General features: G+C 37.9%; 2 protein-coding genes and 1 long non-coding RNA gene across 3 annotated transcripts in view; 2 read left to right on the top strand and 1 right to left on the bottom strand.

Moving 5' to 3' along the window:
* The window catches only part of LOC131693855 (uncharacterized), a 293,967-nt gene extending 279,589 nt beyond the window's left edge, over window positions 1-14,378 (bottom strand). The window contains exon 1 of the mRNA XM_058982076.1: window positions 13,488-14,378. The gene's annotated coding sequence lies outside the window, so the exon portion shown is untranslated. The remainder of the gene's footprint in view (window positions 1-13,487) is intronic.
* On the top strand, window positions 1,690-4,638 carry LOC131693864 (uncharacterized). The gene is made up of 3 exons (XR_009306342.1): window positions 1,690-2,294; window positions 2,355-2,444; window positions 2,508-4,638. It is a non-coding gene; the product is annotated as an uncharacterized LOC131693864 (long non-coding RNA).
* Window positions 4,662-6,258, top strand: LOC131688348 (uncharacterized; the record flags this gene model as incomplete). The annotated part of the gene is made up of 1 exon (XM_058972554.1): window positions 4,662-6,258. A coding segment is annotated over one exon (1,008 nt), but the record flags the coding sequence as incomplete, so codon positions are not given.
* Window positions 14,379-15,017: the final 639 nt, after the last annotated feature.

The raw sequence follows: 15,017 nt of genomic DNA, 5'->3' as shown, positions 1-15,017 counted from the left end.
CTTGATTTTGACCAAATTTGGCACGAACCCCGGTTGGAGTTGGGAGACCCGTAACGCACCATCATCGTTCAATTGAAAGTGAATTGGTTTCCTTTTTTGTTCGGTTACGACTAGTTGATCTTACCATAGGGCAACGCAAAAGCCTATAAGGCTACGGAGCCGCAGAGCATCAGCCACTTTCGACAGGCAGACGGACAGACACACATGTGATTACTAATCGAACGTAATGACACGTAACCGTTGGAGTGCTAGTGTGCTGGTTTCGAAGGTTTGCGTTGAATCCCGCTGATGCATTTTGCTGCCAGATTCGAACGTCTGTTGTAAATATCTACTATCGGGTAATGCTTCCTCCCGGGGAGTGAACGTGCTCGGCGGTCGTTGCAACCATACACTTTTTGCGTTTCCGTAGATGCTGTGCTGAATAAGTTGAGTCAACCAAATTGTAATATTTGACTGGTGATGCGATTCGGTTAAAAATGCACTTAAACATACCAAAGGAAGTGTGGCTCATTAAAGACACCACGTGATGCCGTTCGAGCTTCTCAGTAACGCGTCCGACGGACGAGCTTTACGAAATGAGACAACGAAACCTGATGGTCCGTCGTCGTCCGCAAGCTGCTGTTGAAAATCTTGCTCTCGTAGATCAATTAGCTCGTTATCGTTTGTTGACAGCAACTGGCACGTGAGAACCATCAGCTGATAACGACTAGTGGATTCCATCGACGTATTGTCACTGCAAGTCGTCAGGGAACGTTCGGTCGGTTGGTACCATTCTGAGCAAACCAGCTGTCAGGAATCGTCAGTACTTCCCACGAGATCAAACCCAGTGGTCCAATGTGACTGCGGTCGTTGTTTGAACAATGATAAATCGGTGTAAATTAACTTCTTGCGCAGTACAACGGACGGCCTGACAACTATGGGGGGAAGGGACGCATTGTCGTCGTTGATGGACTGTATGCAACAGTCGTTGGTTGGTTGCAATTGTTCGGCTGCAGTGGCTTACCTTGGGTCATATGTTGCAAAACTCGGTTTGTTATGGAGTTATGTTAGCTAAACTGATTGTCTCTGCTGTTCTCGGCTACTAAACATCAAGGAAACGGAGCTGTTAGATTTGTGTGGGAAAATGGGTTTACTACTCTGAAAACAGACTAATGAATCAATGTAGCAAGACTTGGCTGTGGTGATTCTTGGGTGAATGGTTGGCGTATTTTTATAATGAGATATATTCAAATTACATTAAGTCATTTGTCGTAAAGAGCACCCAGATTGTATCAAAATATCTAAAAAGCGATTGACTTCTTTTTATTCCTACTTTTCGTTGTTGTTTTATTTTTCCAGTATTGAGGCATCGCGCGGATAAGACATACATAAGCTGACCAACTCGAATTATAAACAAGATTGAGCATTTGGAAATGTTGGTAAATACAATGTAACCAAGGACAGGAATTCGTGCAAATAAAGTTTTCAAACGGGAAATTCGCCACAAAGCTTTTTGCTATAAAAAATAATACCAATCGTTTTCTTATTCAATCCAAGAATATTGTGCACACAATATCCACAATTTTGCAAGTCAATTAATTAAAATGTTCTTCAAGGATTTTTTTTTAATTAAAATTGCTTTAATTGCACAATTATTCAATTAGGCTAATTAGTAGAAGAGCTATCCATTACACTCAGTGATGCCACAAGTACAGATTTATCTAGAAAGGTACAGAATTTTTTCATATTTTTGGTACAGATTCTGTACGGTACAGATTACAGAATTTTCTGAAAAAGTACAGATTTGTACAGATTTTTTTACACGACAGCAGCGTTGCGTTCCAGTAAACAGTGTGCAAATATTGGGTTTGGTTGCTAAGGGAATGGCGGCAAAAAGCTGAGCTGGATGTGGATCTGATACTGTCAGGATACGAGAAGCCTGCTAGTTTGGTTTCTCGCACCTCGTCACAATGTCAGTACCTACATTATTTTTACACTAAACGGCATGTTACGGCGGGTGCGAGGCAAGCCGCTTTTCAATAGCATACCGCTCGCCAGAATCTATTTAAATCAGCCTATTCGTCTTTTCGTTTACTGGGTATCATAACCATCAACTTCAGTTCAGTCACAGGCGGCGCCACTCGATTAACAGCATTTTCTGACAAGACACATCTGTTGCGGTTGTCAACATCAGAACTGTTTTCAATCTTATCTTGTGTTTCGGCTTTACACGTTTTATTTTGTTTTATTCTAGTTACACATTTATTAAAAACACAGGTTTGGTAAAACATATCTCCGATTTAGCAAAATTTAAGGTGATTATGATATGATATTCTTGATCAAATATCTAACTCCGAAAATATGCATTGTTGCAGGTGATCTTGGACCCATGCTCAACGAGGACAGCTTTATGCTTAAACCCTCGTCATGAATTGCAGAAGTCGATCAACGGAACACACTATATTGTATAAAAAATTCCATATTTTTCAAAAGAAATTGAAATTTCAATTTTATTTTCAAATATGTAGTGCAATCCATTACGAAGTGCAGGTGGTAGTACCGAGATCGAGTACAACAAATACTGATATTGCAGTTTATATACGCTTCCAGTTGCAACCGTTTAGGCCGAAGGATTTTTAGTTTTTTTATTAGAATATTTGCTGCACCAGATAAGTTTGAACCGTTGCGGTTACATTGACCGCTGAGCATCACCCAATGAGCTGTCTATTGCGCATATTTGCTTAAATTTATTGGAATTGATGGGTCTTGTTTTTCTCAAGAGCTACTATCTGGTAGATCGCCAGAAACACGAAAATCGCTTGGACATGTCGTCGAACAGCTACTGAATAAAAAGATGTTTTTTGTGATACCCTTCCATGACTAAATTTTTTATGAAGAGCAGAGGAATATATCCCACCCAGCGTATTTTGCTTATAGTATGGCTTTACTATTGATTGTGTGAAGCTATTTTGAAAATATTGATCCTGTAGAATTCAAATTGGAATGATGTATTGATGCTGCCTTGTTAATATATTTATAGACAATATTCCGGTCTAGTGTAGGGTTCGCTTATCACAGCGTATTTTGCTTGACTACTCGCCTTACGCGATCATTAAAAGTGACATTACTTCTCAGTAATGACATTACTAACGCATCGTGTGAGGGTCCCAACCAGGTAAAGTTCAACCGAAAAATGAACAGGAATTCTGGCTGGTTCTAGTTAGTACTCCGGCTCCAGTGACAACCGATTCTAGCTAGAATCTGTTGTGTCACTGGAGTCGGTATACTAACTAGAACCAGCCAGATTTCCGGCTGAACTTTACTTGGTAATAGCCCACCGCTCGCCGGCTTCTAGTTGAAACAGCCTAGTCGTCGTTTCGTTGACTGGGTTTTCTCGATTGAAAGTATTTTCGAGAGAGTCTATGAACAAAGAGTGGCGAACAGATGAGATGTATCTACAACTTTCGAAAATATAACAATTACTCCATTAGTTATTGAGTAGCGTAACGTATCGTAAAATATTAAATGGACTAATCGATAAACAGCTATTAGTATGCTTCTTACATGCTCTTTAAGAGCATGTTCAGGAGTGTTTCAGTTCTAGATTCATAATTTTGACAGTTCTATTATATAAAACTGAAAATTTTAAAACTAGAACTTGCTGTCCCCAGCAGCAGTTCTAGCGGATGTTCTATTCAGTTTAAAATTCATGTCTCGCCATTCCTTCAGCGTTACTGCATTCAATTTTTTTTCCCCAGCCTATCGGGTCTAAGTGTATGTGCTGAAAACTTTGCATGTATTTAAAACACAGTTCTAAACGTGTTTTAAAATCAGCAACAAATAGAACGGAGTCGTATAACAGTTTTAAATTTTGAAACAAAGCTGTTCGAAATAATAAAACAAAACGCTCTGCTGGGGATGTGAATGTTTCAGTTCCAGTTCTACTTTGAAACTCCTATACAAAATAAAACGCTCCTGAACATGCCCTAGAGTACTTGACAATAATGTACAATAGGTTCACAGAGGGCAGCAGAAATTCAAATATATATTCATTCAAGTAAATATTGGGCTTTTTTGCTGAATGGTTGTGCAAAAGTGAAGTGATGTCGCGCAAAACAACTTTGACTGATTATTTTGCCAGAAGGCAAACTGTCGAAAAATGTAAATTAGCTAAGATACGTTTGTAGTGATGTTATTATTATATTTTGATGTTTTCTAGTCAAGAACATTTCGAAGCCGAGTCAACAGCATGATGGGACATTCGACTCTCATGCTGAGGAAAATGCAAAGCAATTCGATGCGGAGATACTTAGTGACACAGACGCTGATAATGAAGATTCTGGACCAGCTCATAAAAAACTAAGAACTGGCACTGAAAAAATTCAAAAATACAAAAATGAATGGACTCGTGAGTCAGAATATCAATGCTTTGAAAGATACGAGAAAGATGATTTCTTTGCATGGTGCAAAGTATGCCTCGATAAGCTTTGCATCAAGAGAGGTGGGAAATCAAATTTGAAAAAGCACCTTATTACTAAGCGTCACATTGAGTCTGCTTCAAAAGTAGTATTGGCAAACGATGATATCACCCTGGATGGTTTCATGAATTTTCAAGATCCTGACGAAATTATGGCAACACAAGCAGAATTAAAAATTTCTTGTTGGGCAGTCGAAAATAACACCCTAACTCCAAGGTATTGGCTAAACTGAAGCTTGGTAGGACGAAGACAACCGCTATTGTTGGTGGAGTGTTAGCAGAAGAGCAACATGACGAACTGGTGAGCAAAATGAAGGAGCGTAGTTTCTCTTTGATCGTGGATGAATCTACGGATATCAAAGCCACAAAAACGTTGGCAATGGTGGTAAGGATTTGCAACGTGGGCGAAAAAGGTGACTGTGAAGTACGTGATGTGTTTTACGCAGCCGTATCGCTTGGAGCTGCTGATCACAAAACTATTTACAACGCTATCATTGAACAATTCCGTAAGGACGGCATTCCTTACAAGAATCGATTAAAAGGTTTTGCGTCTGATGGTGCAGCTGTGATGATGGGTGGGTCAAACTCTGTGCTGCGGCTGCTGAAAATCGATTGTCCTGATTTAGTAATCATCAAATGCACTTGTCATTCGCTAGCGCTATGTGCTAGCTACGCCTGCGGAAAAATTCCTGACTATCTCGAGCAGCTTCTAAGGGATATATACAGCTATGTATCAAACAGTCCGAAAAGAGCAAGCGAGTTCGATATGATTCAGGAAATATTAGAACTAAAACCTCTCAAAATGCTCCATCCATCTGTCACTCGATGGTTATCCTTGGAGGCAGTAGTCAAAAGATGTCTTGTCAGATTCTCCGAGTTGATTCTGTTTTTTAATGTTCAATACAATATTGATAAGAATCAAACCGCTAGCAGGATACTATCTTATTTACAAGATGCAATGACTAAGCCTCTCTTGCTTTTTTTGGAGTATATTTTGCCACAAATTAACAGACTGAACCGCATGTTCCAGTCAGAAAAACCTGAATTCACGATGATGCACAACGAATTGAAAGAGTTTTATTTGACGATTCTTACTAATATATGTGAGGAATCGTACGTTAAATCGTTGTCTCAAGCCAATTTTAAAGATTTTGAAAAGCATCTCAAGGTTGGGAAATATATATGTTGGAATGGCAGCCGGAAAAGCGATTGAGTTTGTTGATGGCGAAAAGCAACAGATTTTCTGGAACATATGTCGTAGTTTTTTCATAGAGCTGGTTAAGCAAATCCGAAAGCGTTTCGATTTCAATGATCCGATTCTTCAGGCAGCTGCTTGGTTGAATCCAACACAATTTTCTAGTTTACCAAGCGTCAGCGTGATTTTGGAGGCATTCCCAGGATTTTACGATGGAGACTTTCAAGAGTTAGAAAATGAATTTCGTACCTTAAAAGTTAAGCTACTTTGCAATGAAATTGCAGTTTCAGAAAACGAACACGTGCAAGATTGGTGGACAAAGATAACTAGCATGAAAAAAATTAACGGTTCCTTTGCGTTTCCAGCACTTCGATGTATCGTTTTTAACATTCTCACGATCCCTCACTCTTCAGCTACCGTGGAACAGATTTTTTCACAATATAACAACAATAAAACAAAACTTCGGAATCGACTTAATAACGACACGATGAATTCAATCTTAAAAAGTAAAAATTGAATTAATCAACGTGGCGTCAGCTCAAAAATGGTTTTAACTGAAAGTTTACACTCAAAATTTACAAAAACTATGTACAAACATCATCAAACGCATGAGAAATAAATATATTAAATGTTTTTTAAAGCTTTTTTATTTTTATTGGTACAGAATCCGGTACAGATTTTTTTCTAGAAAAGTACAGATGGAAAAGATTTTTCAACTCTTGGTACAGATTTATTTGTGGCAACACTGATTTACACTGTTAGACAAAAATCAACTAATATGAGTGTGTTCGTGACCACCTTTTGTTTTTCGGAAAGAAGACAGAAAATAATAAAAAAAAACCGCCGTTTCGGTTGTATTTAGTAAAAAATGGTAAGTCTCAACAAAGTTCTTTTAAATGACATTTTCAACAATTTTTCTGTAGACTTGGTGTCTCTATTTTTTTTGAAAGTTAATTCTTAAGGTGCCTTTGTTGTAAAACTTTTATTACTTTGTTACTTAGTAATGCTAATACTTTATTACTTAGTAATGCTAATACTAAATCTCCGAAGTTAACTACTTCAAAATTATGCAATATTGACTCCAAAAATTTCTTTTTGAGCATTTTGAAGTAGAATACTTCTAACGTTTCAATACTGGGATTCCGTTTCTAAAATTTTTGCTGAGACATTTGCCCAGTTTTCAAATGCGAATAACTTTCGCTCTACTGAACTTAATCGCTATAGTTTTCCACTATCTTATCGCAAATATGTGCACGTGTTTCGTATTAAATTTCGCAAAATGAAGAAAAATGCGAAACTTGCAAGCCTATTTCAGGCAAAGCCGTTAAAAAGGAGCATCTAAGCGTTTCATCACATACGAGAAAGTTATTTATACAGATCACCCATGCTCTTTTTGTACCAGTCGATGCTCACTTGCCAAACGAGCAACATGTTGACTGTATTGTCCAGACTGTACAATAGGCGCTAGACGCAATAGATTTTCGGCAACGTTGGAATATGCACAGTAAGGTGGAACAAAAATTAGATTCCAGCTCCGAGAAACTTTTTAGGTACCTTTTGGGTCCTAGAACAACTGTGCAAATTCTTAGCTCGATCCCTGAAACTATATTTTTGCGCCCACTGTTTAAAGTTTACATGGGATTTTGCATGGAAAAATTAACTTTCATAAAATAATTCCTCCAGGAGTCGCGCATTACTTCCTAAAAATAAATCATTATGTGGCTTTTAAAGGAAATTTAACAAAGAAACAAAGTCTCGAAAACCACAAAACGATCTGACGCTTGAGAAAAAGGTAATTAAGCAGAAACCGATTGATGCTCTGACAATTGATAAAATATTCATTTTGTCTAGCACCACTGTTGTTGGTTGTCCAATTATACGCAATTTTGTTTTAATCTGCTCCTAATAGGTGTAAATCATTTATCTATACTGTTTGGTAATTTCGCAAGAGTTTTGAGGGATAAATTGAGGCTTCTTTTGTACATAATAAGAGAAAATTAAAAATTTTGTGCATAATTCGACCGTCAGCAGCAGTGATGCTAGCATCAGATCGTTTCGCGGTCTTCTAGACTATGTTTTCTTAACAAATTTGCTATAAAAATCAGACATCTGTTTATTTTTAGGATGTAACGGGCGACTTTTGGAAGAATTATTTTGCAAAAGACGATTTCCCCATACGAAATCCCATGTAAGCTTTAAACAGCGGGCGCAAAAATATAGTTTCACCGATCAAGCTAAAAATTTGCAGAGTTGTTCTGGGAGCTAAATGGGACCCAAAAAAAAAAATACTCGGAGCAAAAGTTTATTTTTTTCACATAACCATGTCCCACTCTAATGCACACACTCGCATCTAAATGACTCAATGAATTACGGCTAGCTTACAAATAGAGGTGCCCCGCGTGTTCTTTTTTTAATTCGTCGCTCAAATATTAAACGAGCAACATTATGGCTATGGAAACATTCAAGGGTACTGAGGTGTCATCTACAAAAGCTAGGAGAGGAACCAGAAAAATGAAAACAAACATCATGCATGGTTTTTGGGATTGCATGGTGCGACATGTGTGTGTTGCGTTGGGATAAAGTTATTTATTTTTCTGTATGTGTGTGGGTTAGGTTGATACATGTTTTCGGTGGTTTGTGGGTCAATATGCGTGAGGCGTTTTTTATCACTGAGGCATCTGACATGATTCTTGGTAGTCAACCCAAGTGTAATGCAATATGACCAAGATAAAGCACTTATTGGTTTTTATTGTTATCGCAGTTTTGCAAACATTAGTATTTTATATCAATCAGGTTCCTTAAGGTATAATATTCTGTAACGTAGTTTTATAGGAGTTAAGTGAAATTGGAACCGAAAAAATCACATCCCGCGCAGAGGTTTTTGATTTATCAATACGAAAAGTTTTGTTTCGTACTTTAAAACTGGTGTACGCTACCGTTTTCTTTGTTGTTGCATTCGAAACACGTTTAGAGCTGTGTTTTGAATACTTAAAGGCATAAAGAGCATTCAACACATACACTCAGGCTCGATAGATTGGGAAATTGGGGACACGTTTTATCCTGTCTGAGTATCTGTGCTAATAAACTGTTTTTCACGAAGTTGCTGATTGCAATCGATTAATGCCAAAACATGGTTGATTAATTGCAATAATAGTTTAGTTTAAAAATAAAGACAGAGAGCATGGCCCAAGCAACCAAAAGTTCATATAATACTTAAAAAAACACACTTTAAAGTTCATATACAGATCTTAGAGAACTTTCAAGCTGCTTAAGCTTTAATTGGAATGGACGCAGTTTAAGCCGCTATTAAAACAGTGTAGTCTCCAGTCAATAGTTTCGACAGTTTAAGATTCATTCGCAAATTGTGTTGCACGTACTTGAAAGGGGCTACCCGAGCAAATACTCATGGGTTCAAACGCCACATAGCCCCTTGAAAAGACCTTAAATATGGTCCGTGACAAAATTCACAATTAAAAAGACACCATAAAATGGTCTCAATAACCCTTAAATACACCATCATATGGTATTTTATATGGGATCTACCGGACCATGGTGATGGTGTTTTCATGGTTTGAACCCATTTCAAACACCCATGCCAAACCCCATGACCATAGGGGTATTATGGGCTTTTCGTTTGCTCGGGTATCTTTTCGATGTTGCCGTGGTCGTGTCATGTACCCTTTAATTTTTTATTAATTGCCAATCCAAAATTGATTTCACGACGAGATTACAAATCGACAATCTTTAATATCGCCGAAATTAAAGGGTCAAGAAAGTGTGCATGAACCTTACAGGGCATCCGCAGATAGTTTCAATTTTTAAACCACTGCATATCTCAACGATGAGCGTAAGCTAAGCATAGCGTGTATCCAGTTGGTAATTTATAATGGTACTTAATGACCTTATGATGCTTCCAAAATGATTTCGAAAGTAAAGTTGTCAAAAGTACCTTTAATGTCATGAAAAACTCCTGAACTTTTTTTAATGTTATGGACAACATTGGCATGTTGTATTTCATGAAGCGGGTGCTCGTTCCAGCAAACATCTGGTCAGTCTGATCGGTCTAAAGCACTTCGTTTCCTTATAGGCAACGCGGACACCTTTGGGAATAAATTTCACAATTATTTTCCACCACGCTGTTGCTCGACTACGAATAAGAACTTTCTCCAAAAGATGCTTGAATTGTTCATATCATTTTTTAAGGGGGGGATTATCATATAAAAATCATCTTTGCGCGTGGTTCAAAAAATGTTTCCATGTTAGAGGCTTAGCCTTTTTATTTTGAAAACTGTATTAGAGACATGTTTATTTATTTTCTTTTTCGTTAAAATATATACGTTCATTTGGAGGATATTAGCCCACAAAGATATTCATGAGATTGTTATCAAATTAAAGGTAATTTCAAGCTCTTCAAACTTAAAAAATTACTGTTTTAGGCTAAAAACTATAAAACATGATTTTTATTATGTAAAATGTAAAAAAAATTAAAACCCCAAGATTATTAGATTTTCTCAACAAACCATCGGCGACAAGGTTCCACAAAAGTGGTGACTGCACAACATCTTGAGGACAGCTGTAGACAGTTTCAATTTCCGAATCGCTACTTGTCTCAACAATGAGTGCAGATGTCGGTTGCTAAGTATAGCGTGTATCTAGATCCATGATCTCGTGTTGCTTCCAAGATGGAATAATAGAAGATAATTTATGTCAAAAGAAATTCCTGAACCTGATTGTTTTTGTTAGCAAGTGTTTTCAATGCTATGGGCTACATCGTGTAATATGATGGCATGAAGTTAGAGCTCGCTCAAGCTAACATCAGGCCAGACTGTTCGGTCGAAAGCGCTTTGGCTCCTCAGTATAGATTGGAAAGTTTGTAGATGACGGCAGTTAACGCTTACTATAAAACATTGAAATGACATATAAAAATGGGTTTCATTTAAAAATGGTAATTAAGCTTCCTAGTACCGACCCTTTATGGCGGGAACAAGTTCCGCGGTGCTCAAGCCCTTAGTACCGTAAAATACCGGTACTGGAAGGTTTTTGTCAAAAAAAACCTGAAAAGCACTAATATGATGTTAGTAGTAATCTTTCACATACTTCTGTCTACCTTCTCATCTCGCTAGAACAGAAGCAAAAATTCCTCTGTTATAGCTTTCAATAATGGAAACAATTCATTCCTATTACTTTGTTGCTTAACCACTGCACAAATAGTATAGTTTAGTTTCCCCGGCTGTGCAGTGAAACGAGAAAAAAACCGAGATGAAAAGTGCCTCCACTTCGAGAATTATCATTGTGATTGACTTTAACCAAACTTGCATTAGACCAATAGTGCAATAAGTGGAACAGTGGATGATGATGAAATCAAGGTGCGTCTACACGATTTTGCATTACGTACTAACTTGGAGTGCATCAAAGATATCATGCCGAAATACGGAACAGCGCAATCCAGTACAAATGAAATTTGAATAAAAGTAGCGTTTGTGGTATGAAAATGCAGATGAGCAAACATATACCTTCTTATCTGACTTTAAATGTAAATCACTTGCAATCAAACAACGCTGATCGGTTAAATCGCTAGATGTTCTATTCGGATCAAGGTTAAGTACTAAGTTGGCATTCGTTCTTTTATAGATTAATATTTAACGGTACAATGAATACAACCGCGACTTTGTTCACAATCTTATTATGTCGGCACACAACGGTCAATGAGAATTAATCCGAACGTCGTTTAGAGGAGATACTAAAAAAATCAATTTTTCCCTTTTTTCATGCTAATTGTAAATCTACAAATCTAATACACAATCGCCATAATTAATTTCGAATAAATTGATGAAATATCCAGATATGTACAATGGGAGCTATATTCGATAATTTTCTAATATCACCTTACTATCAGATGTTTTGAAACAGGTTCGTATATTTGCAGAAAGGTTAGGTTAGTTATATTTTCCATTGCATAATACCGAAAATACCGGTTCTCAAATATATTCAATACCGGTTTTTCGGTAACAACAATGGGACGGTATTCCCGAGATTTTAGATATAGGTGCCATCGGTACCACAACCCTAGGGATAATCTACTTAATACGGAAATTGATAATTGATGCCATTAGGTCCCACAAAATACTGAAAACAAACGTCAATGTTGGTATCTTTTGGAAGGAGATGCTCAGTAGATGACCGAAATATGTGATCGACGCCATTCTGAGACCAAAATGAGTGCTTCCGTATTCCACAAAACATCGAAAACCAGCATCAATATGAAGGTTAAAGATCATCGAATTTAATCAAACTTGTCTACATTTTGTAACACTTAAGTCTATACCTATCTAAAAACATTACATGCGGTAACACATTTATTAAAAACAGGCACCAATTTTGAAGCCAACATTTTTTTTGCATTTTTGTTTCGTGATTAAAATAAAAAAAGTTACAAGACTCTCATTAAAACACTCATTTGATGGCTCGATGAGTCGAGCAAGGAAATTTTTATTTTTGATGATCGAGCATGACCACAACTTAAATTTTCACTTTCTGATATTTTATGTTAGAAGGAAGGATTTATTAAACTGCAGCTATCATCATGTGGATTTATATAATGTCGCCAAATGATTGAAAATATTATTTTTTATCATTTACTTGTTAGCTCCTTCAAAATGATACACATTTTGGGCGGGTTTTGTGGTATAGTCAATGAGGCCTGATAAACGCAAATTGGCTTCAAACATCGATTTCCGTCATCTTCTTATACTTGCTTTGCTCTTTTAAATGGCGCTTATGTTTCTATGGGGAGTTCAAGTTTTTTGGTAATCAGTAGTCGCCATGCTGGGCTCCAAAATGGTGTCAGACACTGAGTTCCGGCATATCCTTACTTCCCCTTTTCAAATTTAACTCATATTAATAAGAGTTTCAGCATTTGGGGTTAACCGGAAGCCGTCTTTGATTACACAATGAAGTTAATCGTGAACTTCGATAATCTGCTGACCACCCCCTACCAAATGCTGTACTACTATTGATGATAGTTTATTTTTACTGGAAGTCGTCATCTTGGATTACAAAATTGCTTTTATCAAAAATATTACTATTACTTTTTACTAAGTTACGCCTGTATCTAAACAACACGATACACTTTTCGACAATCCAGGTGAGTGATAGATGATTTTAGCAGCCACTTTACATAAGTGAAGATCAACTACAAACAATTCACCCCACCTCGGTTTAGTTTGTAGTTCCTGCACCAAAAATAACTTTTCAATGAGCTCGAATCTCCCCGAAAATAATCGTTGTGCAGTACTTCCGTCATCTAATAGCCTGTGGGTGGAGGCAACACAAGCAGCTCAGCTTATCAATATGTAATTATTTGGTACCACGAACTGCGGCATGATAACGTTTCTCTGAGCGGTCGTTTAAAGCGAAATGTTCCCTCGCCACTGCATGCTTCTGCTAAACGTCAGGGCTTAATTAGATACAGCGATGACCAGATTTTGTCAGTCCCATGATGTTTTTAGGCTGACAATATCGAGACACTGTCGAAGCTTATTCCTTCACTCTCAGAAATAACTTCATTGTTATTTCTTAATATTTAGTATATAACAATCTGTTAACTCACCCGTTTCAATGATTCGACATTAAATTTGGTTGATTTTAATAAACTGACAAAATTGGGTTAAATAGGTAACAAAAAGGCAGATAAAATCGCGTCTTAACTGTATTTAGTCTTTAAAATATATAAATAAAATAAACAAAGTGAATTGCTCTGATAAATATGAACAGATGAAACAATACAGGTACTCCAACAGGAATGAATCCCCAATAAAATAAACAAACTTCACTCACATTTCCCATTAAAGCATGACGAATCAACGAATAATCATCCTAGGAGGAATCCAGATTCAAATCTCGGTTTCCGTTCGATCTCCTCTCGTTAAAGCCGACTCAGCATGCAACCGGCTACCGTTGTTGGTCCACGAAGAAAGCATTCGATTGTGGTCCTATGTTACGAAAAAAAAACCGCCTCCGGCTGAGAGTTAACGGTCGTCTATAAAAATTCTTTTCTTATGCCGACACACGAGCCAGAGATAAGCGAACGAACCAAAAAAAACTAAAACACTGCGTGCTCCTGCGCTCTTTCACTTTATCCAACGGGGATTTTGAGGTCAACGTAATCATTTACCAAACATTTCGACACTCGGACGCGGCGACACTCGAGAACTGCTCTTGCGGTGCGGGAGAGTCCGGAACAATAAACAGCAAATTTGCATTCACTCGTTGCTCGAAAATGATTTTTTGTATCGAGTTCTTCACTGAACTTCAACAACCGTCCACTTCGGTACCTTCCTTTCGCTTCTTATTTTTTCATAAATCACGTCACCACTTTTTGAACGGAACTGCGATTACGCACTTAAAATAAACACTGACGACGAAAATTGGCTCTGAAACTGCGTTTTATCGACCGATCGATCAAACGATTACCACCGGCACTAGCAAGAAGCCCTTTCACTGTCGAACACCAAAATCAATAATTCACACGTAACACGCGGATCTTCCGCGTAGAAAAGTTCAGTAAAACCACAACAAAAATCACTTTCCACCTGGATGACAGGTTTCACTGACAGAACGTAGCGCGGTATCCACCACACCGTTCAACGCGCGTCTTATCGTCTTATCAGTAACGGAGCGATCCTAACCTGCCGCAGTAAAACATTCCACTCACCATCGCGCACAAATCCGTACTGAGGCGTAAATGCGTCGGCCCAAAGCTCCGAAGCTGTTGGATTTGGAAAGCGCACCACCTCACCGTTCAGAGCTCGATGTGTGACGTTCACTGTTGTTGGGTTGTTTGGTATTTGGACGGACCGATTCGAAAATAAAACAAACACGACCGGCTTTGTTGTAGGTACTACGGTACCTATACCAGACCACTACGATGCTGAGTAGCTTTTGACAGCTGCTGGTGGAGCTGCGGTTGCTTTGCGCGTTACCAATACTACCCAACGGGGGTGGTTCGCTCGGAACAGATTACGGAAATGAGCTTTGATGGTGGAGCTGAGACGATGCGATTTGATTCCGAGAGGAGTTGGATCCGAGTGGTACATTCTTCAGATAGGGTGCGTGGGTGATGTTAGGTTGCTCGGATTTCTTCGGATATTTGACGGTATATTACACGAGTAATTGACGCCATATATATTTTATTTTGATATTTCTTTATTATGACCATGATTCGTCGAATCATCTTTGCTTTACCCAGGAGATCCAGTGGCAATCTTCGCGTGCAATTGAATTAAATATCACCATTGGAATGATGTCATACAAAACAATTATTGATTTCAACGGGAAAAAAGGCAAACACTATAGCGCTTGTGTCTT

Source organism: Topomyia yanbarensis, chromosome 3, assembly GCF_030247195.1.
Source record: "Topomyia yanbarensis strain Yona2022 chromosome 3, ASM3024719v1, whole genome shotgun sequence".
NCBI classification, from domain to species: Eukaryota; Metazoa; Arthropoda; class Insecta; order Diptera; family Culicidae; genus Topomyia; species Topomyia yanbarensis.
This window is presented reverse-complemented; position numbering and strand designations above follow the sequence as displayed.